Consider the following 24,928-nt stretch of genomic DNA (forward strand, 5'->3'; position numbering starts at 1 on the left):
AAGTGACCACTCAGTGCTGGAGGAGGGGGGGTCTTTATTCATCAGATTTTCCTTCTTGGCCTACTCCCCAGGTGCAGCCAGGGATAGTCCATACAGTGTGGCCACTGCCAAGGTCAGGACAGCCAGTAGACCCAGTGGTGCCAGTAGCCCCTCCCTGGGTAGGGCTCCAGGGTCCTTCACCGGAGGAAGATCCTTGGGTCGCCTTCTCTCTCCAAGGCTGGGACTAGTGTTCCTGGTTGTGGCCAGGTGTGCAGTGGCTGTAACAGCAGATGGTCTTGGCTTGGTCCCAGCAGAGGCTGTGACCCCATACATGGGCCTGATGGTGCTGAAGGGCCTGGCGTGAGCATCCACCCACCGCAGCAGGGCCTGTGGTCTCCACTGACAGATGCTGAGCAGGGCCAGGACATCACCCTCAGCCGTGTGCGAGTCCGGAGGGGACTGCCCATACAGGCGTGTGTAGATGCTGCCTAGGCTGTAGCTCTTCCTTGGGCCGTGTTCTGAGGGGCTGCCTGCTCGCTCCACGGCCTTCAGCGCAGTGATGCTATCCACACAGAAGGCACCATCCAGAGCACTGGTGAGGCCCAGCATAGCCAGCTCTGCTTGGAGCAGGGGGAAGTCATAGCGGTCACCATTGTGTGCCACCAGGCACCAGGGCTGTGGCTGGCGCCGCAGGAAGGCTAGGAGCAGGTTGGCCAGGTTGTCATCGAAACATTGACGCCCATGTGCTGCCAGCACAGCTGTGCTCAGACCTGTGATCTCGCTGGCTGCAGGGCTACAGGCTTTTCCCGGAGCCACGCACAGGGAGAGCTTGTCCACCACACGCGGTGGTGGAGGAACTGTGGGAGGTGGTCCCTGAGAGGTGGGGGAGCTCTCCAGGGCACATCTGTGGACAGCCAGCAGGCACAGCTCCGTGACCTTGGGCTGGGAGAAGGGCAAGCCAGTGGCCTCCATGTCGAAAAAGATGAGGGTCTGCATGGGCCCCGGGGGCAGGGCCTGCGAGCCCATGGTTGGGTAGGACCTGTCGCTGAGCCTGGGGAGGAGCATGGGGTGGGTGTGTGAGTGCCCAGTGTTAAGATCCGAAGGGGAGGGAGTGGGGTAGGGGGTTGGCAGAAGCACATCTCAGGCCTTCCCTGCACAATCCTGCCCTGTCTGTGAGCTCCAGGGCCCATTTTCAGGCAGGAAGTTGGAGAGGGTGGGGTGGTTTCCTTAGTGGGACCAGCACATTCGACTGTTTGAGAGGGCTCCCTCTTCACATGACTTGGCCCCTCCCCTAGTGCCCCCTTAGTCTGGGGTCGGGGAACCCATGGCCCTCCTGCCCTGCGCCATCCCCTTGGGGAGCCACACTTACCGTAGCAGGCAGGCAGGCAGTAGTGACTTGGCTGCACACTCTCCCCGCGGCTCTCACTGGCAGCAGTGGCGGGAAGTGAAACTTGGTGTGGGCCCGCCTACAGGCCCACGTGAGCCAGGCCCGCCCTGCTCGTCAGACTGTCTGGTCTGTCCCTCTCGCCAACATCCGTCCCCCCAACCCCCACTTCCCCGCCCCCAGGGGACCCCAGAGGCCTTCTAAGATCCACAGCTGTGGCCTGCTGGTGGCACAATGCACTGGGCCATCACACCAGTGACAGGCAGCTGGAAGGACCAGGGCAGTGGCGCCAGACCAGCTCCCGGTGTTACACACTGCTGGGAGCTCCTGCTGCAGCCCTTTTGTGCCCACCTGTGGGTCCCACTTTTCCAGGCTTTCCTGGTTTAGGCCTGGGCCAAGAGCCACCTCCTTCCCTGCCACACAATGGTTTCTTCCCATGGCCCCAGCCCAAAGCAATGACTCAGGGCAATTCCACAGGCAGGGCAGGGCTCCTTCCTCAAGGCAGATCGGTTACCATGGGGACTGGGGCTCAGCAGCAGCCAGGGACAGGAAGAAGGATGCCAGCCACCCAAGGTCCCGGTCCCGCTCCACCCCTCCCACTCTGCCAAACAGATCAGACTCAGGAAACAAGGCCAGCCGGTTCTCTGGGCAGTTCCTGCTGGTCACTGCTTTAATCAGTTGATGTGGTAAGGAAAGGAACGGTGCTGGTGCCACCATGTGGCTGGACGCTCAGGGCCTCAGCCACACTCCAACTCGGGGTCGTCCACATCGGTTTCCGTGGCACAGAGGTCATCCAGGGCTGCCTCTGAGATAAAAGGGAGAGGTTCCTGGTGAGGGCCCAAAGGTGCCAGGGCCTAGGGCAGGTCCCACCTCTCCTCCCCCAACGCCCGCAGGAACTAACCAGTCCCTTCCAGACCCAGGCCTTGCTCCCTCAGCTACTGCAAACAAAGTGATACAAAAGCAATTCAGACATGGGTATTTCTGGAAAAACTCTGACTCTGCCAGGCACATTCAACAGATAGGAGCAAAAGGCAGCCCAATATGCTTGGAGAACTGGGGCAGAAGATAAAGAAAATGGCCCCAGTGCTGGAACAGGCTGTAGTGGGCAAGGGCCTGCTGAGGGGATGCCCAGGAATATGAGTTGTTGGGGAACCTCAGGGAGAAGCCCTGGGGGCTGGGCGGGAGGGCCTCTGGCAGGCTCACCTTCACAGTCGGTCACGTCAGGAAGCCCGCGGATGAGCATGCTGACCCCTGGCATCACCTGGTCATACTGATGCAGGACCTCCACGCAGTGCATTATGAAGAGCTTGTCCTTCTGGGACAGGCCATGCAGCAGCAGCACCATGTCCCGCAGACAGCGCACTGTCCGCCTCTGCTGGTCAGTCCTTGGGGGCCCGCTTGCCCTCCGCACTGTCAGCCACTGTCTGTGCAACATCACCGTGAGCGCTCTGACCACCTGGGAGAGAGGGGGCACAGACTGAGGTCTGGTGCCACCATGGCCTGCACCCTAACAATCCATTCAGCCTAGCCACCTCAGGTGAGGGGGTTTGCAGTGGGGTCTACAGTCCTTGCACAGAGCCCCCTTACCACCCACAGAACTGCCAGCTGTTGGCCCCTGCCCACTCACCTCTACATTACACTGGCAGTTGGAGCCAGTGACTAGGGGCAAGGGGCTCTGCACACCAAGCTTAGCCAGGAGCCACACCACCTAGAACAAGAACAGATCAGCTCCATCCTGGGCAGAAGGAGACCAGTCCCTGTGAGGGCTTTCTCAAGTTTCTGTAAGAGTTCACTTGCTTCAGCAACTGCTTGTCTGCACAAATGGGGTCCAAGAAGTGGTGTGGGACCTTCCCAGGGCAGACCCAGGACGAGCACCCATGTCCCACCAGCAACCCACCTGCCTCCAGCCCCCCATCCTGCCCCCAAGCCCCAAAGCCAGGACAGGTTCAGTCATCAGGCAACTCTGCCAAGTCCTGTCTGCATTGCATCTGTGTAGTGCACAGCCCCCAAACTGAGTTTACCTCTTTAGCTGCTTGATATACTCATTACTAAAATGAACTAAAGCTCCTTTTCTCCCCAGTGGAAAGAGGAGATTCTGTCGGTTATTAGGATGGGGTGGGGACAGTGTCCAGAAGGGGCTCTGGAGTTTTTACCTCTTGTTCCAGCTGGAGCCATTGTGTCTCTGAGGCCACTCTGTCAGGCCGTGATGTGATGTACATGTACAGCAGCAGCAGGAGGCAGTCTTCTGAAAAGGACAGTGCACCTCTCACTCAGGGTGCCCTTTCTCATGAAGAGCTTGGGCTACATGCTGCAGAAGCCCTCCAAGGCCCTTGACCCTGTCCCCACCCCAACAATTCCCTTGATCTGCAGGAGCAGTCCAGATGCCCACCCCACCCTGCTTTACCTGAGTGGGAACAAAGCTGAGGTGCCAACTGGTCGTGGTCCGCCAGGAGGGAGAGGAGCTCAACAGCCAGCAGCACGCCAGGCAGGGGTGTCTCTGGGCTGAGGCACTTTGGCAGCACTTGGAACACACACTGGAACCTAAAAGACAAGGAGCCAGAGAGACGTGACACTCCCCAACCACAGCTTCACAACCTACCCTCACATTCCACTAGTGGTAACAGAAAATTGAGCAAGACAGTATGAACAGGTGAGCTGGTTCAGCCAGACTTGGGTTTCAGTGCTGGCCTGACCTCCACTTACTTGCTATGAAACTTGTTTCATGTGAACAAGCGGGTACTTCCACTGCAAGACGGCTGCAGCTGAGAGGACAGGCCCTCATCTGGCATAGCATCGCCCAGGAAGTGGGATGACCTCCTGGACCTGGGATGCCTGGCTTCCACATGCTCCCAAACAGGGATGCAGGTCCTAACTTAGGTGGGAGAGAAATGTTCTGTGCCCACAGAAGGACCGGCCAGGGCTCCAGAAGTGACAAACATGGACTTGGGTATAGTTGGATCTTATGAGACCTCTTGCAGGGCAAGAAAAACCATTTTCTCTACTTGTTAGAAAACGTATCTGCTGCCAGTAGGAGAATGTGCCTACTGTGCGGTGTGCAGGAGGGAGGGGTTCTGGGCACACTGCCACAGGTCTCAGGGGCAAAAGGAAAGCTATTACCAAGAAACCAAGCCCCAAGGCAACTGCTGCTGTTTGCTAAACCCACATAGCCTGGAGGAGCATGGTGGACTGGCCTGGTGGGTGGAGAGAAGAGCAATTCTGAAACACCCTGTGGGGACTGGCCAGGTGTGTACCCCTTCAGACATCTGCAGTTTCTGAGCACAGAAGGTCAAGATATCCCTCAGTATGTCCTTAGGAAGCAAGGTCTCACTATGTGGGGTGAACTCACTTTAGAACAAATCCTGCACAGCAGACAAAAAGTTCAATGCTTTTTAGTTGCCAGGGTATGCAGACCTTTGCGGGAAGCTGCAATTTAACACTGTTACCTGGTTTCATTACTGGGCTGTAAGAGGCCCAATATCTGCCACTTGCAGAAGGTATTGCAAGGAAAATCCACCTTTATATACAACACAGTGGTTTCCAAGTTATTTTTTGATAGCGTAAAAACTTTTTTTTTTGAAACGGAGTCTCGCTCTGTTGCCCAGGCTGGAGTACACTGGCGTGATCTCAGCTCACTGAAACCTCTGTCTCCAGGGTTCAAGCGGTTCTCCTGCCTCAGCCTCCTGAGTAGCTGGGACTACAGGTGCCTGCCACTACGCCCAACTAATTTTTTGTATTTTTAGTAGAGATGGGGTTTCACCGTGTTAGCCAGGATGGTCTCAATCTCCCGACCTCATGATCTACCCGCCTCGGCTTCCCAAAGTGCTGGGATTATAGGCGTGAGCTATCACGCCTGGCCCATAAGAACCTTTTTTTTTTTTTTTTTTTTTTTTTTTTTTGAGACGGAGTCTCGCTCTGTTGCCCGGGCTGGAGTGCAGTGGCCGGATCTCAGCTCACTGCAAGCTCCGCTTCCCGGGTTTACGCCATTCTCCTGCCTCAGCCTCCCGAGTAGCTGGGACTACAGGCGCCCACCACCTCGCCCGGCTAGTTTTTTGTATTTTTTTTTTTTTTTGAGACGGAGTCTTGCTCTGTCGCCCAGGCTGGAGTGCAGTGGCCGGATCTCAGCTCACTGCAAGCTCCGCCTCCCGGGTTCCCGCCATTCTCCTGCCTCAGCCTCCTGAGTAGCTGGGACTACAGGCGCCCGCCACCACGCCCGGCTAGTTTTTTGTACTTTTTAGTAGAGACGGGGTTTCACCGTTAGCCAGGATGGTCTCGATCTCCTGACCTCATGATCCGCCCGTCTCGGCCTCCCAAAGTGCTGGGATTACAGGCTTGAGCCACCGCGCCCGGCCAGAACCTTTTTAAATGAAATTTTATGAAGAGCCCCAGTACGTGAAATAGATAAGTGCCCAGCCATGGCTGTATTTTGAATGTCCCTGTGGACAAGCTCAACAGGAATGGAATAATAGTGTGTCTACCACCAGCAAAAACATGGTTTCTGGGATTCTTTTTTTTGAGATAGGGTCTCACTCTGTCACCTAGGCTGGAGTGCAGTAGCATGGTCATAGCTCACTGCCACCATGCCTAGCTAAAAAAAAAAAAAAAAAAAAAAATTGTAGAGATGGAGTCTCACTTTGTTGCCCATGCTGGTCTCAAACTCCTGGGCTTAAGTGATCCTCCCACCTTGGCCTCCCAAAGTGCTGAGATTACAGGCAGGAGCCACTGTGCCCAGCCTGGGATTCATTCATTTAACAATCATTAAACAAATAACCAAGGCTGGGCCTGGTGGCTCACGCCTATAATCCCAGCACTTTGGGAGGCCAAGGCGGGTGGATCACCTGAGGTCAGGCATTTGAGACCAGCCTGGCCAGCATGGTGAAACTCTGTCTCTACTAAAAATACAAAAATTAGCCAGGCGTGGTGGCAGGCACCTGTAATCCCAGCTTCTCAGGAGGCTGAGGCAGGAGAACTGCTTGAACCTGGGAGATGGAGGTTGCAGTGAGCCGAGATCACACCATTGCACTCCAACCTGGGCAACAAGAGTGAAACTTCATCTCAAAACGAAACCAAAAACAAACAAACAAAACAGCCACTATGAGCTGGGCCCCTGCTGGGCACTTGAGTGCTGGGTCTGCCTGATCCCATTGCCCACACTATACTGCGGTGCTGTGTCCAGCTCTGAGTACCACCTTTAGCATGGGCCAGACCAACCAAAAATATTCAGATGGAAACAGATCAGGAAACAGCAGTGCTGAGCTCAGAGATGAGATGGTTTCAGATATATTCAGCCAGTGGAATCATTCCAACATAGAAACTGGCCCTTTGGTAGAGTGCTGAGAGGCAGACTGGATTACTGGATGAGGGGGTGGGCTGGCTGTGTTCACAGTTCTCCCCAATCTTGTGGCTCTGGAATCCCAAGGGAGGAATTTATGATCAGTGTTCATTCGCTAGGTTCACTGTAATACTACTACCCACAAACCGTTAAGAGGAACAGGCCACCCCAGATGCATGCTAAAGATGGCACAATGACAGGCGGAGACTCCAGCAAGGTCAGCCTGTGGGCCGCAGATCCTCCCCACATCCTCTGCTTCCTTAGGGAACCCACTGAACTTCAGCGTGCTTGTGATATATGGTCTTCACCTTACCCACATCTCAGGTTCAGAGGCCCCTTGTCTTAGCCCTTGTTCTGGGACAGGGCCCTCCTCCACAGAGGTTAGCAGCCTCCTTTAATCATGTGTGCCTTCTGCTTACCTGTTGTTCAGAGGCAGAATTAAACCAAATAAACCACTTCCTTGGTTCTTCCATTTGGTCCCACTTCCCATCACTTCAGAACTCCCTGAACCAGGCCTTAGAACTAACTAGTGTAGATAAGACAAGATGTGAGCAAAGTACAAGAGACACGGGTTAGACCTTAACAGGTCAGGTGAGACCCACAAAAAATCATGACTCCTATGCTGCTTTATACCTGGGCAAGAAATCAGAGGAAGTGTTTTCGGCTAATTTCACCAAAACCTTAAGGCACTGGGTCAGGACACTGGCTTGAAGGTGACCTATTGCTGCAGAAGAGAAAGCCAACAGGTGAAGAAGCATCTTCAACAGTGGGTGCTGTCCTTGGTCGTCAGCAACCCCCCTTGGGGCTGAGGTCATATCTCCATCACTAAACCTGTGAACCAGGCTCCCATTTCCTTCCCCAGCAGCAGAATCTGCCCCAACTGGTGACAGTAATAGGGAGACCACTGCTCCGCTGTGGCACACCAGGTGCTGAAGAATGCTAAGTGCAGTCACAGAGAAGCCTTCCAGGATGCACACTGAGTCCTCAGGGTTGGTCTCTACCCCAGAGCTCACGCGGGAGGAATGTGTCGGTAAGTCCCCAGGTGCTCCGCTTCTCTTAGCAGCTGCCAAGTCCTGCAGGGCCTGGCAGTGTAAGCCGATGAAGAACTGTACAAGGGGGAGGAAATGCACGGCTCCAGGAAGCTGGCAGAGTGGGAAGGCCCTTCTGCCTCCCTCTGCTGGGTCTCCATCATGTGAGCACTCATTCCTAGCAACCAGATTCAGTCCAGTGAATGCCAGGTTCTGTGCTTCTCTCAGGGCTGAGAGGGAAAATAACCCATCCTGAGAACCTGTGGTCCTGAGGCCTGACATTCCAGCCAAGGTACTGGCAACAAACACAAAGAAAAATAGATAAGTGTGGGATGGAGATAAGGTCAAGGGCCCCAAACAGCTTGCCTGCCAAATTCTCCAGGCTCCCTGCCCTTCCCACAGACTTCCCAGGCTGGCCAGGGCCAGAAAGGAATTTGCTTCCAGGAAGCTCCTTCCCAAACAAGCTTTCCAGGAGTCTTATGCTTACCTGCCAAACCCTGGTGGCTGCAGGGGGGTGCCAGCAGGAGACTCAGAACTACTACTCAGGAGGTGGCACAGGCTTAGGGATGACCCTGGGATCAAAGGCTGCTTCAGGAGCAGGTTTATCAAAATGGAACCTGTAGAAGACAAGGTGACTCTAGAAGGTTCTGACATGGGAGATCTTTTCTGTGGCCTCAGAAGGAAACAGTAAGGACTCTTTGGATGCCAACTGTCCTCTAAGTTGCCACTAAGCCCCAGGAAGATGCCTGTGGGTGTGGAAGGCTCTGGGACATACCTGCCTTTGGCCCTTTCCACTTTATAAAGTCTTCTGCTTAAGCCACATACTTTACTTCCCTGGACTCCCTGAAGGACTGCCCAGGGTGCCGGTTCTCAGAGGCCTGGGCAATTCTTCTGCATATCACTCAGAGCCATGCAGTCCCCTGCAGGAGAAGCAGGGATTCTGGTACCTTGAGTGTTTGATCTCTGTCTCCAGCTGTCAACAAAGCTTTTCTGGGCCTCTTCTTGTTTTATGGAGTCACCTCTCAGACTGTGGGTCTTACTATCTGAAATGTGATAAAATGTAAATCAAAATTTGAGCACAAAAGCATGGGCATATTAGAAACTTTTACATGCAATGAGTTTAAAACACAGGCTGTTCTACTTCTTCGACCTTGGATCAAACAAGAGCCAAAGCAGCTCAAAAGCTCTGCATTTTTTACCTTTCTTATGTAAAACAGGAACTCATACAAGGACAGGAAAAGAAAATCAAGCTGTTTGCCTCACTCAAAATGAGGCAGTTAGATAAAACAGTAACCACTAACATTGACATGGTGCTTGTTATGTGCTAGACACTGTTCTAAGAGCTTTACACACATCAACCCATTTGTTCCTCAGTGACCCTACAAGTAGTTATCATTAGCTCTGTTTTACATATAGGGAAACTGAGGCACAGAGATTAAAGGACTTGCCCAAATTACATAAGCCAGTAAGTAGCATTACTGGGACTCACATCCAGGCTACTGGGCTCTACTGCCTGCTTGTAACACTACTGTACACTGCCACTTTAGCTGCTTGATTCCAAAAATGTAAGTGGGCTGCAGTTTCTTAGAAGTGTGTGATGGCCAAGGATTTGAAAGGTTGATGGTAAAAAGAGGGTCAATGTATCTGATTTATAAGATACACTGACATAGCAGTCTGAAAACCTACTGATGTTAGATTGTCTCTCTCTAAAAAACAGCAGCATCCCCTCAACCTGGACTGAGTTATAAAAACTCAAAAGCTGGACTGCAAAAGGAAAAAAGAGGCTGGGCATGGTGGCTCATGCCTGTAATCCCAGCACTTTGGGCGGCTGAGGTAGGTGGATCATGAGGTCATGAAATTGAGACCATCCACGCCAATATGGTGAAACCCATCTCTACTAAAAATACAGAAATTAGCTGGGCATGGTGGTGCGCACCTGTAGTCCCAGCTATTCAGGAGGCTGAGGCAGAAGAATCACTTGAACCCGGGAGGCAGAGGTTGCAGTGAGCCGAGATCACGTCACTGCACTCCAGCCTGGTGACAGAGTGAGACTCCCCCTCAAAGAAAAAAAAAAAAAGAAAAGAAAAACAGGTTCCTGCATACTACTGATGGTTTAAAAATATGCCCACAACCATGATGGCAGGTGCCTGTAATCCCAGCTACTCGGGAGGCTGAGGCTGGAGAATTGCTTGAACCCGGGAGGCGGAAGCTGCAGTGAGTCAAGATCCTGCCATTGCACTCCAGCTTGAGTGGGTAACAGAGTGAGACTCTGTCTCCAAACAAACAAACAAACAAACAAACAAACAAAGCCCACAAATGCTTTGATACACCTCCCTTCAAAAGCTATAGCTTAGTTTCCCCTCCTTGAGTGAAGCCCAGACTCAGTGATTTGCTTCTAACAAACAGAATGTGGCAGAGGTGATGCTGTGTGACTTCCGAGGCTAGGCCACAAAAGGATAGCTTCTGCCTGGCTCGCTCTCTCTCTGGATTTGCTGGCTTTAGAGGAAGCCACCCACCAGGTTATGAGGATACCCTGTATCCATGTGCAGAGGCCCATGTGGCAAGGAATTATACTGCCAGTCATGTGAGTGAGCCATCTTGAAATAGATCCTCCAGCTTAAGACAAGCTTTCAGTGATTCCAGTCCCTGCAGAGATTGTCCCCACTGTGCCCTGACAGAATTGCTGATCAAAGAAATTGGAAGAAAATAAATAATAATTGTTTTAAGCCACAAATTTGGGTAGTTTGTTATACAGCAATAGTTGACTTATAGACTTACCCTCTCTGCCCACCAGAGGCTTGTATCCTGACTCTGTCTGGCAGGGGTGGGGAAGGGACATGTTAGCACTAAAAGACTCCTTTGTAGGAAAAGATGTTTTTCCAAATTGTGGAGAACATGCTTCTGGCTTTATAACCACAGAAGGGTTTTTCCTAGGACTGGAAAAAGTTAACTATGAAAGCAAAGTAATGATTCTACTAAAACAATTCAAAATACCTGGTTACAAAATTTCTAACAAACTTTAAACTTTTCATATCTAGGTATTTTAACCAAAGGTTTTATCTATTATGTCTACCATTCTTTGTCAGGGAAGCAGTGCAAAATTCCAGGCATTTGGTTTTCTTTTTTAAAAATATTTTTAAATTTTAATTTCCCTATAGAGATGGGGTTTCGCTAAGTTACCCAGGCTGGTCTGGAACTCCTGAGCTCAAGTGATCCACCCACTTTGGCCTCCCAAAGTGCTGGGATTACAGGCGTGATCCACCGTTACTGGCCAATTCCAGGCATTTTGATCCAAATCGTTGAAAAAGTCTTTTACTCATTTTCATATTTTTCTAATCATCCAAAAATATAATATTAGCCAAAATTCCTTTACTATTCTTTATTATCACTATTTCCAATTCCACCAAAACTTTTTTTTTTTTTTGAGACAGAGTCTTGCTCCGTTGCCCAGGTCCTGAGTAGCTGGGATTATAGGCACACACCAACATGACCAGATAATTTTTTTTTTTTTTTTTTGGTGAGACAGGGTCTCACTCTGTTGCCCGTGCTGGAGCCCAGTGGCACAATTATGGCTCACTGCGGCCTCAACCTCTTGGGCTCAGTGATCCTCCCACCTCATTCTTCTGAGTAGCACAGGAACTACAGGTATGCAACCACCACATCTGGCTAACTTTTTATTCTTTCTAGAGATAGAGTTATTTCTAGAGATAGAGTTTCACCATGTTGCCTAGGCTAGTCTTGAACTCATGGGCTCAAATGATCAGCCCACCTCAGCTTCCTAAAATGCTGGGATTACAGGCGTGAGCCACCAGGGCCGGTAATTTTATTTTATTTTATTTTTTAGTAGCAATGGGGTTTTGCTATGTTACCCAGGCTGGTCTCGAACTCCTAGCCTTAAGCAATCTTCCTGCCTTAGCTTCCTCTGTAGCTGGGATTGCCTGTGTAGCTACCATGCCTGGTGCAAAATATCTTTTCAATGTGGAACAAACTTATTTTTTTTTTTTCTGGGACAGAGTCTCGTTCTGTTGCCCAGGCTGGAGTACAGTGGTGTGATCTTGGCTCACTGCAACCTCTGCCTCCAGGTTCAAGTGATTCTCCTGCCTTAGCCTCCCAAGTAGCTGGGATTACAGGCGCATGCCACCATGCCCAGCTAATTTTTATATTTTCAGTAGACACAGGGTTTCACCATGTTGGCCAGGTTGGTCTCGAACTCCTGACCTCCAGTGATCTGCCCGCCTCAGCCTCCCAAAGTGTTGGAATTACAGGTGTGAGCCACTGCGCCCAGCCAATGTGGAACAAATGATTTTTTAATAGTCACAAGACTTCCAGGCTGTAATCCCAATAATTTGGGAGGCTGAGGCAGATGGATCACCTGATGTCAGGAGTTCGAGGGCAGCTTGGCCAACATGGTGAAATCCCATCTCTACTTAAAAAAAAATACAAAAAAAACTAGACTGGCATGGTGGTGTGTGCCTGTAATCCCAGCTACTTGGGAGGCTGAGACAGGAGAATCACTTGAACCTGGGAAGTGGAGGTTGCAGTGAGCTGAGATCATGCCACTGCACTCCAACCTGGGCAACAGAGTGAGACTCTGTTTCAAAAAAAAACTTCCAATAGAATGCAAAGAATTTAAATAGAAAAAGGGTTATCAAAATAAATATCAAAATTTTGATAAACCTATTAAGTATGTTGAAAACTGAGCAACTTCTCAGTGCTAATGTCTTTATGTTAGAGAAGCAGTGTTAACCCTCTGATCTGATCATATAATGCTGAGGTCTTTCTGTTACTGATGTGTGAAGAGGATCCCCTCAGCTCTCTTGTCTTATGTGGACAATGCAAGGCATGGAGAGTTCAGTTTCACACACTGCCCATTATGAGCAAAGGCAGCAGAGTGTTCAAAACCAGAAGATGCCCTGACAGTGTTCAAATCTCAAGGCTGGGCCAGGCACAGTGGCTCATGCTTGTAATCCCAGTAGTTTGGGAGGCCTAGGCTGGCAGATCATTTGAGTCCAGGTGTTCGAGACCAGCCTGGCCATGATGAAACCCTATCTCTAAAAATACAAAAAGTAGCCAGGTGTGGTGGTGCATGCCTGTAATCCCAGCTACTCAGGAGGCTGAGGCAGGAGAATCACTTGAACTCGGAAGGTGAAGACTGCAGTAAGCTGAGATCACACCACTGCACTCCCATCTGACAGAGTGAGACTCCATCTCAAAACCACCACCACCACAACAAAAAACCACAGCAAATTTCAAGGCTGATACTGATAGTGCCAGACATCTCTGTAAGGCAGAGGACAGGACAGATCATTAACAAGTTGAGTTCAGGCACGGTGGCTCATGTCTGTAACTCAGCACTTTAGGAGGCCGAAGTGGGAGGATTGCTTGAGCCCAGGAGTTCAAGATCAACTTGAGCAACGTAGTGAGACCTCGTCTCTGTATAAAAACAAAACAAGGCCGGGCTCGGTGGCTTACGCCTGTAATCCCAGCACCTTGGGAGGCCGAGGCGGGTGGATCACGAGGTCAGGAGTTTGAGATGAGCCTGGCTAACATGGTGAAACCTCATCTCTACTAAAAATACAAAAATTAGCTGGGCGTGGTGGTGTGTGCCTGTAGTCCCAGCTACTCAGGAGGCTGAGAAAGGAGAATTTTTTGAACCCAGGAGGTAGAGGTTGCAGTGAGCTTGAGATTGTACCACTGTACTCTAGCTTGGATGACAAAGTGAGACTCTGTCTCAAAAAAAAGAAAAACAAAAAAGTTGAGCACATCTGACCACAAAGGATGGGGCTGTTGGACAAGGGTCCCCAGACGCAAATAAGAAAACATATTCCAAGTAGCTGGAACTAAAATACACTCATGCTTGCAACAAAATCAGTTAAACAAATTACATAAAAGTAAAGACTGGCTCACCCCCAAAATTTGGAGATAATTTCTCCAGGTCTTTCTTTTTTTTTTTTTTTTTGAGACGGAGTCTCGCTCTGTCACCCAGACTGGATCTCAGCTCACTGCAAGCTCCGCCTCCCAGGTTCATGCCATTCTCCTGCATCAGTCTCCCGAATAGCTGGGACTACAGGCACCCGCCACCTCGCCTGGCTAATTTTTTGTATTTTTAGTAGAGACAGGGTTTCACCGTGGTCTCAATCTCCTGACCTCGTGATCCACCCGCCTTGGCCTCCCAAAGTGCTGGGATTACAGGCATGAGCCACTGTGCCCGGCCCATTTTTCCAGGTCTTTCTGGTCCGAAGGAATTATGTTTATAAAGTGCCATACAGCGGCAGCATTTCTAGAGTATGGGCCTTTATGCTGTGATGTCTCAAACCATGCAAGCTTCATCTAAACCACCTCTGAATCCTTCAGGAAAAGAGGATCTCTGTCCAGGTGGCAGGGTCTAAATGACCTTCATTTAGGACCAGCCTGACATTGTTATGCAGATTTTTTACTAAATAATGCAAAACTGAACTATCCCTCCAGCACCATCATTACCTGACATGGGAAACAGAAGGAGCAGCCAGTTTATTTGCACGTTCACTGGTCTGGAGCTTTGTCCTTAATTCATTCATCTCTGCATCTTTAAACTGGAGTTCAGACTGCAATGATTGGAGCTGGAAGGCAAAAGAAATATGCTTGTAGTGGCCCCATCATATACACAAAAACATCTCTGGGCTTCAAAATCACAAGCCAGTAAAAGACAAACAATGAAAAAATACATATGAAAATCTGCTGTGACATAAATGTTCTAAAATATCAAACATTAGTTTTCTTTCTGAAAGACAATATGGTGCTCTAAAAAGATACTGGACTCTAACTATTATAAGGGTAGTTTGTGAGGGTTCAAATACCAGCCCTGGCTGGGTGTGGTGGCTCAGGCCTGTAATCCTAAGCATTTTGGGAGGTTGAGGCAGGAGGATCGTTTGAGCCCAGGAGTTCGAGACCAGCCTGGGCAAAATGGCAAGACATTGCCTCTACGCAAAATTTAAAAAATAAAAAAAAGAATTAAATACCAGCCCACCATTTACTAAATGTCTTTGAATTCTAGCTTATTTGAAACATAAAATGCCTGTCTTCATCATGGTTGGGAGGATTAAGCAGAATGATGAGTGTAAAACACGCAGCACAGAGCTTGGTAAGGTGCTCTATGTCAGCAGTAACATACTGACCTTTATTAACCAATGCAATGGTGCACAATTCCAGGTCTTCTTCAAAGTTTGGGCAGAGTATTTGGAATAGTTTACCAAGACACTGTGCAGTATAGAGACAACTGCTGCTCTGGCCTGCAGGTACCATAGCCAACAGTAACTGCCATCATTCCCCAAGCACACTCTGTGCCAGGCCCAGCACCAGAAACAGTAAGTGCAAGAATGTGTGAGTCTCCCAACAACCTTTCTGGTTATGTTTTGGAACAGATAAGGGAAATGAGCCATGGAGCTTAAATTATTACCTTGAGATCACCGCTAATGTGTCATGAAGCCTGGATTCAAATTCAGGTTTGTCTGACTGCAAATTCCTTGCTCTTCATCACTTATACAGAAAGTTAACTATTGCGGCTAGTGTTGGGCACAGGTAAGTGCTTACAGTTTGCCAAGTTTGCTGAATGAAACAATGAGAGAATAAGATCCCATGTCCTTGAGATTGAAGCATGGGGAAGTGCTGAGGGAAAGTTGTGGTAGGTACTGGATACCTATTGTTTTTCTTCCCAGAATAGCATTTTCCTCTCCCTGAGAAACAGGCTGGGCATGGTGGCTCATGCCTGTAATCTCAGCACTTTGGGAGGCCAAGGTGGGAGGACTGTGTGAGCCCAGGAGTTTGAGAACAGCTTGGGGAATATAGCGAAACCCCGTCTGTACCAAAATTTAAAAATTAGCTGTGCCTGGTGGTGCGTGCCTGTAGTTCCAGCTACCTGGGAGGCTGATGGGGGAGGACTGCTTGAGCCTGAGAGGTCAAGGCTGCAGCAAGCTGTGATTGCACCACTGCACTCTAGCCTGGGCAACAGAGTGAAACCCTGGACCTTTCCCCCAAAAAAAAAAAAAAAAAAAAAAAAAAAAAATTCAGTAATTTCCCTACCTCTGACTATTTTATTAGAATGAGAGCTGTCATTTTTTTGCTTTTGGTTATAGCAATTGGCCAGGGACAGACACTTAACTCAAGTTAGACCAATCAGAGCCTTTCTCAGAATTTTAAAACTTGCAATGAGGAAGCCTAAGTCTTTTTTTGAGACAGGGTCTCGTTCTCTTGCCCAGGCTAGAGGACAATGGCATGATTGTGGCTTACTGCAGCCTCAACTTCCTGGGCTCAAGCAATTCTCCCACCTCAGCCTCCTGAGTAGCTGGGACTACAGGTGCACACCACCATGCCTGGATAATTTTGTTAATTTTTTCATTTTTTTTTTTTTTGTAGAGATGAGGTCTCACCAGTTGCCCAGGCTAGTCTCGAACTTCTGGCTCAAGTGATCCTCTGGCCTCAGCCTCCCAAAGTGCGGGATTGCAGGTATGGGCCACTGCACGTGGCCCTAAGTCTTAATTCTGCTCTGTATTTACAAAATATGAGCCCAGGAGTTTCTGGAGAATACACCCTCTACCATAATGATAGAGCCTTTTTATAGCATAGAGAATAAAAATGTCCTGGCAAGATTTAAGTCATTTAAGGCCCCAGCACACCCCTGTTCTTCCAAGACTTGGATATGGAAGCCAATACATTTCCTTTTAGCCTAAGCTAGGTCAGTTGAGTTTCTGATCTAGCAAAAGAGCCCTAATGTAAGCCTGTTTCTAGAAATGCTAAGCTAGTTATTCGTTCCTGCCAAGACCAACTACCACAGCAAAATAGAGTTGCACCTAAATCCCTTTCCAAAACATATCCAGACACTGGAAGAAGAGTGCATGGCAATTAGATGATAGCAGAAAGTATTTAAGATAAACAAATGTTGAAATCTCCCTGGAAGATTTACAGGCAACCCTGGTCAAAGGAAATCAGTGGGCAGGCAAAGCTGGTGCAAAACAAATGCTCTGGGTCACCTTTTTGGAGAATTCCTTTTCTTTGTCACTGAGTGCTTGGGTTTTCTCTTGCTCAAGAAGAAAATGTGATCTTCTCTGTTCCTCTAGAACAGATTCCGTCTGATGTAGTGAGTCTCGCAAAATTTTAATTTCTCCATTCTTAATGAGAACTTCTTCTTCCATTACTTTCATCTGTAAATCCCAAATTAATCTCGTGAAAACTTTGTAAAAGAAAACTACTTATGTACTTTGTTTTTTTTTTTTTTTTTTTTTTTTGAGACGGAGTCTCGCTCTGTCACCAGGCTAGAGTGCAATGGCACGATCTTGGCTCACTGCAAGCTCCGCCTCCCGGGTTCACGCCATTCTCCTGCCTCAGCCTCCCGAGTAGCTGGACTACAGGCGCCCGCCACCACGCCCAGCTCATTTTTTGTTTTATATTTTTAGTAGAGACGGGGTTTCACCGTGTTAGCCAGGATGGTCTTGATCTCCTGACCTCGTGATCCGCCCGCCTCGGCCTCCTAAAGTGCTAGGATTACAGGCGTGAGCCACCGCGCCCGGCCATGTACTTTGTTTTTTTTTTTTTTTTTTTTTTTTTTTTTGAGACAGCGTCTTGCTCTGTCACCCAGGCTGGAGTGCAGTGGCGCCATCTTGGCTCACTGCAAGCTCCGCCTCCTGGATTCACGCCATTCTCCTGCCTCAGCCTCCTGAGTAGCTGGGACTGCAGGCACCCGCCACCGCGCCCGGCTAATTTTTTTGTATTTTTTTAGTAGAGACGGGGTTTCACCGTGGTCTCGATTTCCTGACCTCGTGATCCGCCCGCCTCCGCCTTCCAAAGTGCTGGGATTACAGGCGTGAGCCACCGCACCCGGCTTATGTACTTTGTTTTAACATGTAGTTGGGGAGATGGAGAAAGCACAGGAAAAACATATCCTACAGACAAATGAGTACTCAAAATATATCCACAGCAACCAGATGTCACCATGGTCTGCTAGCCCTGTTCATGGGACAGCTGATACTCATCAAGACAGCTTAAGGATACACTTGTCACTCATGCATGCAGGTTCTTTTTGCCAGGGAGGGGGATTGGGTTGCTTAGGCTGGAATGCTGTGGCACAATCATAGCTCAATGTAACCTCGAACTCCTGGGCTCAAGTGATCCTCTCACCTCAACCTATTGAGTAGCTAGGACTATAAAGCATGTGCCACTAACCTGGCTAATTCTCACTTTTATTTGTAGAGATAGGGTCTCATTGTATTGCCCAGGCTGGTCTTGAACTCCTGGGTTCAAGCGATTCTCTCACCTTGGCCTCCCAAAGTGCTAGCATTACAGGCATGAGCCACCTTGCCTTGTCAGATTCCTTTTTTTTTTTTTGAGACAGAGTCTTGCTCAGTCGCCTAGGCTGGAGTGCAGTGGCGTGATCTTGGCTCACTACAAGCTCCGCCTCCTGGGTTCACGCCATTCTCCTGCCTCAGCCTCCCGAGTAGCTGGAACTACAGATGCCCATCACTACGCCCGGCTAATTTTTTTGTATTTTTAGTAGAGACGGGGTTTCACCATGTTGGCCTGGATGGTCTCCATCTCCTGACCTCGTGATTCGCCCATCTCGGCCTCCCAAAGTGCTGGGATTACAGGCGTGAGCCACCGCGCCCGGCTTTTTTTTTTTTCTTGAGACGGAGTCTCTCTGTTGTCACCTGGGCTGGAGTGTGATGGCACAATCTCGGCTCACTGCAACCTTCACCTCCTGGGTTCCAGCCTGCCTCAGCCTCCTGAGTAGCTGACCTATTACAGGCGCCTGCCACCACGCCCAGCTAATTTTTGTATTTTTAGTAGAGACAGGTTTTCACCATGTTGGCCAGGCTGGTCTCGAACTCCTGACCTCAGGTGATCCAATGGCCTCGTCCTACCAAGTGCTGGGATTACAGGTGTGAGCCACCATGCCTAGCTGGATTCTTTAGGCTCTAAGAGGCATTAACAATCTGGGTCAGCTGGGTGTGGTAGCTCATGTCTGTAATCTCAACACTTTGGGAGGTTGAGGCCAGGAGTTTGAGACCAGCCTGGCCAGAATGGTGAAACTCCGTCTCTACTAAAAGTACAAGAATTAGTTGGGCATGGTGGTGCACACCTGTAGTCCCAGCTACTCTGGAAGCTAAGGCATGAAAATCGCTTAAAACCAGAAAGCAGAGGTTGCAGTGAGCCGAGATTGTGTCACTGCACTCCAGCCTGGATGACAGACTCCATCTCAAAAAAAAAAAAAAAAAAAAAAAAAAAAAAAATATATATATATATATATATGGGTCACATACTTTGCCCAACTAAAATTCCACATTATATTCCTGGTTTTCTTAGGGACCTACAGATGGTGATATGAAGGGTGTCTGCTTTCTTGCAAAGCTGCTACTGAAAATAGCAAACCAATATGAAGTTGTGTTCTTCACATGAAGATATATGCTATAAATTCGTCTCAGTACCCTAAGTTTGTATCTCTTTTTGGATCTGGTATACAGTGTTTTTCTTCTTGCCTTTGCCATTAGGAATCTCACGATTTAGTTTCTTTCAGCCTAAACTTTCTGGCTGTCTTTCCCTAGTCTTCTCCCGTGTCATAGGGATGAATCTAGACACTTGTTTTACAACTTTCGTATATTTTACTGTACATGCTCTTAAACACATAAGTGAATGAATTAGCTACAAAAACAGCAAGTTAAGTCACTTACCTTTTCTTTCAGTTCTTTGTATTGTGCTTGAAGTACCTCTAATTCAAAATTATCTTTAATTGGAACACTTTCTCTGTTTTTCCCTGCAGGATTTTTTGACATGCCATCTAATAATCTGTGGACCTTATGATCACCTGTAAAAAACAGTTCCATATACATTTCAGGACCCAACATTTTCCCACTTTCACCAGAAAATGCTGAAAATACCCACTTTTTTTTTTTTTGAAATAGGGTCTTGCTCTGTCACCCAGGCTGGAGTGCAGTGGTGTGATCACTGCTCACTGCCACCTTGACCTCCTGGGTTCAAGTGATCCTCCTGCCTTAGCCTCCTATGTAGCTGGGACTACAGGTGTATGCCACCATGCCTGGCTAATTTTTTTTTTTTTTTTGTATTTTAGTAGAGATGGCGTTTCACCATGTTGGCCAGGCTGGTCTTGATTTCCTGTCCTCGTGATCTGCCCGCCTCAGCCTCCCAAAGTGCTGGGATTACAGGTGTGAGCCACTGCGCCTGGCCGCCTGGCTAATTTTAAAATTCTTTTTTTTTTTTTTGAGACGGAGTCTCGCTCTGCCGCCCAGGCTGGAGTGCAATGACCGGATCTCAGCTCACTGCAAGCTCCGCCTCCCGGGTTCACGCCATTCTCCTGCCTCAGCCTCTGGAGTAGCTGGGACTACAGGCGCCCGCCACCTCGCCCGGCTAGTTTTTTGTATTTTTTTTAGTAGAGACGGGGTTTCACCGTGTTAGCCAGGATGGTCTCAATCTCCTGACCTCATGATCCGCCCGCCTTGGCCTCCCAAAGTGCTGGGATTACAGGCTTGAGCCACCGCGCCCGGCCTAATTTTAAAATTCTTTGTAGAGATGGGTTTTTTTTTCCTTATGTTGCCCAGGTTGGTCTTGAATTCCTGGGCTTAAGCAACCCTCCTGCCTTTGCCTCCCGAAGTTCTGGGAAGAATTACTCTTGAAAGCAAAGCAGAGAAAGACCTAGTAAGCAATATAGGTGTTTTTCAACCTAAGAACATGGTTCAAACTCATAAATGATCTTTTTTTTTTTTTTTTGAGACAGAGTCTTGCTCTGTTGCCCAGGTTGGAGTGCAGTGGTGTGATCTCAGCTCACTGCAACCTCCACCTCCCAGGTTCAAGCGATTCTCGTGCCTTAACCTCCTGAGTAGCTGGGATTACAGGGATGTGCTACCAGGCCCGGGTAATTTTTATATTTTTAGTAGAGATGGGGTTTCACCATATTGGCCAACCTGGTCTCAAACTCCTGGCCTCAAGTGATCAGCCCGCGTCAGCCTCCCAAAGTGCTGGGATTACAGGCATGAGTCACCACACTGGCTGAAACTCATAAATGATCCTTCTAAAAGAACAGATCCTATTACTCTTTCCCTATCCTTCATCCAATTCCAAGAGTCTCATCCAAAGCCTGAGGAGATCTCATTGGCCAGAACTCAATGATCTATTTATTATTCAATAATAGTTACTGACCACATACAATATGCCAGGCATGTTAGGCTCTACAGATACAATGGCGAGCAAAATTAATACTGTCCTTACATTCACAGAGCTTAAAAGACATTCGACAAATAATCACACAGATAAATGTAAAATTACAATTGTGATTAAGAACTGCAGAAGAGAACAAATACAGGAAAGCCTGTAATATGACAGCAGTCTGACTTATGTGGGATGACTGGAACATTTCCCTAGGGAAGACTTGAAGGAGCTGAGAGCTGAAGGACAAGTAGGAATTAACCAGATGAGTGGAGATGAATGAATGGAAAGTATACTCAATGTACAAAGAAAGAACAATGTATAAAGTTCCTGTATTGTAAAGAAGCAGAGAGAATTAAAAGAAAGTTAGTGGCCGGGCGCGGTGGCTCAAGCCTGTAATCCCAGCACTTTGGGAGGCCGAGACGGGCGGATCACGAGGTCAGGAGATCGAGACCATCCTGGCTAACACAGTGAAACCCCGTCTCTACTAAAAAATACAAAAAACTAGCCGGGCGAGGTGGCGGGCGCCTGTAGTCCCAGCTACTCGGGAGGCTGAGGCAGGAGAATGGCGTGAACCCGGGAGGCGGAGCTTGCAGTGAGCTGAGATCCGGCCACTGCACTCTAGCCCGGGCAACAGAGCAAGACTCCGTCTCAAAAAAAAAAAAAAAAAAAAGCCGGGCGCGGTGGCTCAAGCCTGTAATCCCAGCACTTTGGGAGGCTGAGACGGGTGGATCACGAGGTCAGGAGATCGAGACCATCCTGGCTAACACGGTGAAACCCCGTCTCTACTAAAAATACAAAAAACTAGCCGGGCGAGGTGGCGGGCGCCTGTAGTCCCAGCTACTCCGGAGGCTGAGGCAGGAGAATGGCGTAAACCGGGAGGCGGAGCTTGCAGTGAGCTAAGATCCGGCCACTGCACTCCAGCCCGGGCGACAGAGCAAGACTCCGTCTCAAAAAAAAAAAAAAAAAAAAAAAAGAAAGTTAGTGTAGCCAGAACCCAGAGAGTGAGAAAGGGCCAAACCAGGCTGGGCCTTGCAGGCCATGTTAAGGATTTTGGTCTTTACACTAGAAGTGGGAAATTATTATTATTATTTTTTGAGGCGGAGTCTCGCTCTGTCGCCCGGGCTGGAGTGCAGCGGCCGGATCTCAGCTCACTGCAAGCTCTGCCTCCCGAGTTTATGCCATTCTCCTGCCTCAGCCTCCCAAGTAGCTGGGACTACATTAGCTGGGACTACAGGTGCCCGCCACCTCGCCCGGCTAGTTTTTGTATTTTTAGTAGAGACGGGGTTTCACTGTGTTAGCCAGGATGGTCTCGATCTCCTGACCTCGTGATCCGCCCGTCTCGGCCTCCCAAAGTGCTGGGATTACAGGCTTGAGCCACCGCGCCCGGCCAGAAGTGGGAAATTATTAAAGGGCTTTCATTAGGGGTGTTCATGGCTGGGTATGGTGGCTCACGCCTGTAACCCCAGCACTTTGGGAGGCCGAGGCGGGCGGATCACCTGAGCTCAGGAGTGTGAGACCAGCCTGGCCAACACGGCAAAATCCCATCTCTACTAAAAATACAAAAATTAGCTGGGCGTGGTGGCGGGCACAAGTAATCCCAGTTACTCGGGAGCCTGAGGCTACTAGGGAGGTTGAGGCAGAATCGCTTGAACCTGGGAGGTGGAGGCTGCGGTGAGCCAAGATGGCACCACTGCACTTCAGCCTGGGTGACAGAGTGAGACTCCGTCTCAAAAAAAAAAAGAAAAAAAAAAAAAGGGTTGTTTATGTATATGTGTAAGACACAGCCAGATTTGAGGTTTGAAAAGATCACTCACGGCCGGGCGCGGTGGCTCAAGCCTGTAATCCCAGCACTTTGGGAGGCCGAGACGGGCGGATCACGAGGTCAGGAGATCGAGACCATCCTGGCTAACACAGTGAAACCCCGTCTCTACCAAAAAACACAAAAAACTAGCTGGGTGAGGTGGCGGGCGCCTGTAGTCCCAGCTACTCGGGAGGCTGAGGCAGGAGAATGGCGTAAACCCGGGAGGCGGAGCTTGCAGTGAGCTGAGATCCGGCCACTGCACTCCAGCCCGGGCGACAGAGCGAGACTCCCTCTCAAAAAAAAAAAAAAAAAAAAAGAAAAGATCACTCAGAATGTAATGTGAAGCCTCACTTGTAGGGAGTGAAGACTGGAAATGGGAAACCAATTTAGCAGACTATTGTTCAAGGGAGGACACATGGCAGCATAGATCAGGCAGTTGGTAGAAGTGATGAGTCCAGAGAAGGATTAAGAAGGTAAGCTTTGCAAAGAAATTAGATGTAGAGTCAAGGAAAGGCGAAGAGTCGCCTTGTGCCACTGGATGGAGAGTGGTGCTAGTTACTTCCTTGTGGTCATCATTCTCTGAATGTCTGCTTTGCCGGCACCATGCTAGAAATGCTGGAGGAGAACTGGGTTTCCAGGAAATGATCGTGTTGAGTTTAAGGTGCCTTGAGACACCCAACTACAGGTGCAAGGTGCACTCAAAACCTTTCTCTTTCTGGGAGTCCTCAAGACTTCACTCATTCCTCAACTAGCATGTAAGCTCCATGAAGGGCAGTTTTTGTATTTTGTTCATTGTTAGCTCAGTTGCAGTTCCTCACGTTTGGGCACCTAGCACAGTTTACTGGTTGTATAAAAGAATAAATTTATTTCATCTCTTGCCTGTGTCAGACTCCTCCCATGCTAACACTGCCCAAGGAAGACAGTGGGCTTCATAAAATCTAAAGCCGCTCAAACTTGTCACAAGAATGGGTCCTCATGCATGGGTAGTGATGGTTCTGATGGTGGTGGTAGGTGTGTTCCAAGGATCTCTGCTTAGAACCAAGAACCAAGTGGCCTAAACTTTAGAAAATAAAGTAAAATGTCTACTTAGCGTTCTGTGTTTCAAATCTGCTGTATGACCTGGCTAATGCATTTCCCCCTAAAATCAAAGGACCTTCTGGAAGACAACCACTGCTTAAATCAGAGTGTTCCCATATTTTAAAAAGGCGAAAGGGCAGTGCTGGCCGCGAGGTTCCGAAGCCACAGCCATCAAGGCGATCTGGCGCGGTCTGCAACTCCCTCCGAGAAAAAGGCCGCGAGGAGCACTCACTGGACACGTGCTGAGCCGGGGCCGGACACTGGCTCAGGGCCTGTGACGCGAGGGTGTCAAGCTCCTCCAGGTCGTCGGCAGTGAAGTCCCCATGCGCGCCAAACGGGTCGTCAGGGTCCGGGGCAGCGACCGCGGAGAAGCCCCGGGCCCGCTTGCTCGGGGGGTGCCCAGTGCCCGGCGGCGGGCCGGGGCGAGGCGCCGGGGTCTCGCTCCGCCTCTTGCTGCCTGGCGCAGAGGTCCCCGCCATGCTTTCCGCTCACCCCAAGTATCCGACAGCAACAAGCCAGACTCGCCTACCTCCAGGCCCGAGAACTGGACCAACCGCCCGCGCGCCGCGGCTTGCCTCCACAGCGAGTGCCCCGCCCCTGGCCCAGGGGCCAATCAGCTGGCAGGCGGAGGGCGCGGAAGAATGACGAAAGTCCTAGCGCGCCGCCAAACCCGGCAGTGCCGGGTGTTCAGAAGTCCACGGCTGGAATTCGGCAGGTTTGCTGCAAGGACTCAATGCAGCACGACCCCTTTACCGGAGAGGCGGGTCGGAGGCGCACCAGCTCCGCCGCGCAGGTGGCTTTACGCTCTCTCCCTGGCACTCTGTGGAGGAGGGCTGCGCAGGAGCAGCTTGCCCTAGCATTTAACGCGTGTTGCGTTTGAGTCGAGCCAGGCAGCATTCAGGGATGTGGTCTCCGTGACCTCGCTTTCATTCTCCCGCCAGACCCACTTCCTACAAACCCCGAGGCTTTCTTGAGAGTGGAATTTGTTGGATGAGGAGTATGAATAGAGCTGTCGTGTGCAGACATCTTCGGATAGAGTGAATGTTTCACATATGTACATTTGAGGTAGGCCCAGGGAGGAGGAAAGTCCAAGGAGGAGTGATGTTTGGAGCTGTTCCTGTGTGGGAGGGGTGGGAGCTGCC

At 49.7% G+C, this 24,928-nt stretch overlaps 2 protein-coding genes across 6 annotated transcripts; both read right to left on the reverse strand.

The window, feature by feature from the left end:
- Nucleotides 1-17: 17 nt before the first annotated feature.
- On the reverse strand, nucleotides 18-1,486 carry TREX1 (three prime repair exonuclease 1). Its single transcript, XM_010370420.2, has 2 exons — nucleotides 1,349-1,486; nucleotides 18-1,030 (listed from the first exon to the last, which is right to left on the reverse strand). Exon 2 carries the CDS (start codon nucleotides 1,003-1,005, stop codon nucleotides 61-63), a length of 945 nt encoding a protein of 314 aa, XP_010368722.1. The 5' UTR covers nucleotides 1,006-1,030; nucleotides 1,349-1,486; the 3' UTR covers nucleotides 18-60.
- On the reverse strand, nucleotides 24-24,378 carry ATRIP (ATR interacting protein). 5 transcript variants are annotated; one of them, XR_004052920.1, is made up of 14 exons: nucleotides 24,019-24,374; nucleotides 19,417-19,550; nucleotides 16,726-16,896; nucleotides 14,201-14,319; nucleotides 10,499-10,656; nucleotides 8,668-8,763; nucleotides 8,208-8,337; nucleotides 7,326-8,015; nucleotides 3,768-3,904; nucleotides 3,517-3,608; nucleotides 2,991-3,071; nucleotides 2,567-2,819; nucleotides 1,349-2,168; nucleotides 24-596 (listed from the first exon to the last, which is right to left on the reverse strand). XR_004052920.1 is itself a non-coding variant. In XM_030915926.1 (14 exons), coding segments are annotated over exons 1-14 (2,346 nt in total). In that variant the 5' UTR covers nucleotides 24,266-24,378; the 3' UTR covers nucleotides 2,047-2,167. The 5 variants fall into 5 exon arrangements, 4 of the variants coding, with proteins under 4 accessions (XP_010368709.1, XP_030771797.1, XP_030771782.1 ...); XM_030915926.1 differs by lacking the exon at nucleotides 24-596 and adding an exon at nucleotides 2,265-2,301 and having other exon boundaries at nucleotides 2,047-2,168; nucleotides 24,019-24,378; XM_010370407.2 differs by lacking the exon at nucleotides 24-596 and having other exon boundaries at nucleotides 2,000-2,168; nucleotides 24,019-24,378.
- Between the last annotated feature and the right edge of the window lie 550 nt (nucleotides 24,379-24,928).

This window comes from Rhinopithecus roxellana, chromosome 1, assembly GCF_007565055.1.
Source record: "Rhinopithecus roxellana isolate Shanxi Qingling chromosome 1, ASM756505v1, whole genome shotgun sequence".
Taxonomy (NCBI): domain Eukaryota; kingdom Metazoa; phylum Chordata; class Mammalia; order Primates; family Cercopithecidae; genus Rhinopithecus; species Rhinopithecus roxellana.